At 49.4% G+C, this 2,393-nt stretch overlaps 2 protein-coding genes across 2 annotated transcripts; both read left to right on the forward strand.

Moving 5' to 3' along the window:
- Nucleotides 1-311: 311 nt before the first annotated feature.
- On the forward strand, nucleotides 312-857 carry LOC126722043 (uncharacterized). Its single transcript, XM_050425199.1, has one exon. It carries the CDS (start codon nucleotides 312-314, stop codon nucleotides 855-857), a length of 546 nt encoding a protein of 181 aa, XP_050281156.1.
- A 9-nt stretch (nucleotides 858-866) lies between these two features.
- On the forward strand, nucleotides 867-1,547 carry LOC126722044 (uncharacterized). The gene has a single exon (XM_050425200.1). It carries the CDS (start codon nucleotides 867-869, stop codon nucleotides 1,545-1,547), a length of 681 nt encoding a protein of 226 aa, XP_050281157.1.
- The last annotated feature ends 846 nt before the right edge of the window (nucleotides 1,548-2,393 follow it).

A 2,393-nucleotide genomic window follows, 5' to 3' on the forward strand; every position in this document is an offset into this window, starting at 1 on the left:
ACCTTTTCCTACGAGGAAGAGCAACCTCACAAACGTGGTCACAAAAGCCCATCTTACCAAGGCTTAGCAAACGACGCTATGAGTAAGGCCTTGGACTGCATCTCCCAATCGTCTTTCATGCGTAGGATAGAGGGGGCTGAGCTTCCTCGGCGGTTCCACCAACCCGCTTTTGCTATATATAATGGTCGGACGGACCCAGTAAAGCACGTAAGTCAATTTAATCAGAGGATGGCCATCCATTCTAAGGACTCCATTCTAAGGACGAGGCGTTGATGTGCAAAGTGTTTCCGTCTAGCTTGGGACCCATAGCAATGAGATGGTTCGATGGCCTCAAGCCAAACTCCATAAACTCTTTTAAGCAGCTGACACAGTCTTTCGATTCTCACTTCATAACTAGCAGCAGAGTCCCTCGACCCCTAGATTCCCTCCTGTCCTTGTCCATGCGAGAAGGAGAGACCCTAAAGGCCTACTCAAACAGATATTGGGAAATGTATAATGAGATAGAGGGAAATTACGATGACGTCGCCATTAGCACATTCAAGAGGGGCATGCCGATAGAGCATGGTTTAAGAAAGTCCCTGACTGGGAAACCGGTCACTAGCATGCGCCAACTCATGGACAGAATCGACAAGTACAAGAGAGTCGAAGAAGACCAACAGATGGGAAAGGGCAAAGCGAAGGTTGTCTCTCAGGAGAGGAGGGACTTCAGGTCGGACCATTTTAACAACAGTAACCGGCCGAGAAGGGATTACTCGGAGCAATCTGGATCCATAGGGGCACAGACAGTCCATGCTGTATTTCGAGAACCATTACATAAGATCCTAAAGAAAGTGAAGAACGAACCATTCTTTCAATAGCCAAATAGGATGGCAGGCGACCCCGCGAAACGTAACCAAAATATGTATTGCGAGTATCACCAAGAGCCGGGCCACACCACCGATGATTGCAGGAATCTGAAAAACCACTTAGACCAGTTGGTCCGAGAGGGGAAGTTAAGACATCTGTTGCATCATCCTACTGGATGGCAGGAGCAGTTGAACATCGAAATAAGACAAAGCACATTGAGACCACCCATTGGCATGATAAATGTCATTCTCGCGGTATCAGGAAGGACCGACTCCCATTCTTTCAGAGTAATGTCGGTGGGCCGGCTCCCCGCTGAAGCTGAGGACCGGGAGTCCAAGAGGGCTAGAGGGATGGCCACGCCTCTAATCGGATTCTCGGATGAGGACAAACTAGGAACCTTCCAACCCCACGACGATGCCCTAGTCGTCACGCTCAGGATTGAGGGATATGACGTGAAGAGGGTGCTAGTCGATCAGGGCAGCGCTGTGGAAGTAATGTATCCTGACTTATACAATGGGCTGAAACTGAAACCAGAGGACCTGACAGCATACAACTCCCCTTTAGTGAGTTTTGAGGGAAAAATCTTCACTCCAAAAGACATGATTAGGCTGCCTATACAAACAGGCTCGAACGTAGTGGAGGTGGACTTCATAGTGGTAGATGCATACTCCCCCTACACCGCCATCGTAGCCAGACCGTAGCTTCACACCCTAGGGGCTATGTCATCAACCTTACACCAAAAGGTGAAGTATCCGTCGGAGGGTCGAGTGAAAGAAGTAATAGGGAACCAAGCCATGGCCCGGCAATGCATGGTGTCAGCCATCTCGCGACGACCAAGTACTGAGCCCTCCACCTCAGCCGAGAACGATTTATAGCAATTAACGACCCCGGCCCTGACCTCAGGTAGTGAGGGACCTACTGAGGAAGCGAATTGTGAGGATTTGGAGAAAGTTCTTGTGGGCTTCGACCCAAAAAGATTTTTTCAGGTCAACTCAGAACTACCGCCCCAAGAGAAGGAAACACTAATTGACTTTTTCAAACAGAATGTTGACGTGTTTGCATGGGACATCTACAAGGCTCCGGGGGTCGATCCAGATTTCATTTGCCACCACCTTAATGTTAGCCCGGCCGTAACACCTAAGAAGCAACCTCCTCGGCGATCGTCGAAAGAGCATGCAAATGTGGTGAGAGAGGAGGTTATAAAATTGAAGAAAGCAGGGGCTATCAAGGAGGTATTTTACCCCGAATGGCTGGCCAACACAGTCGTGGTGAAGAAGAAGAGTGGGAAATGGCGAGTCTGCGTGGACTTCACAGACCTTAATAAGGCCTGCCTGAAGGATCCTTTCCCTATGCCGCGGATAGACCGATTGGTGGATTTGACCGTGGGACACCCTCGAATGAGTTTTTTGGACGCCTTCCAAGGCTACCATCAGATACCCCTGACTGCCGAGGACCAAGAAAAAAACAACTTTTGTCACCCCATTGGAAACTACCATTACAAGGTAATGTCCTTTGGCTTGAAGAATGCCGGGTCGACCTACCAGAAG

This window comes from Quercus robur, chromosome 4, assembly GCF_932294415.1.
Source record: "Quercus robur chromosome 4, dhQueRobu3.1, whole genome shotgun sequence".
NCBI lineage: Eukaryota > Viridiplantae > Streptophyta > Magnoliopsida > Fagales > Fagaceae > Quercus > Quercus robur.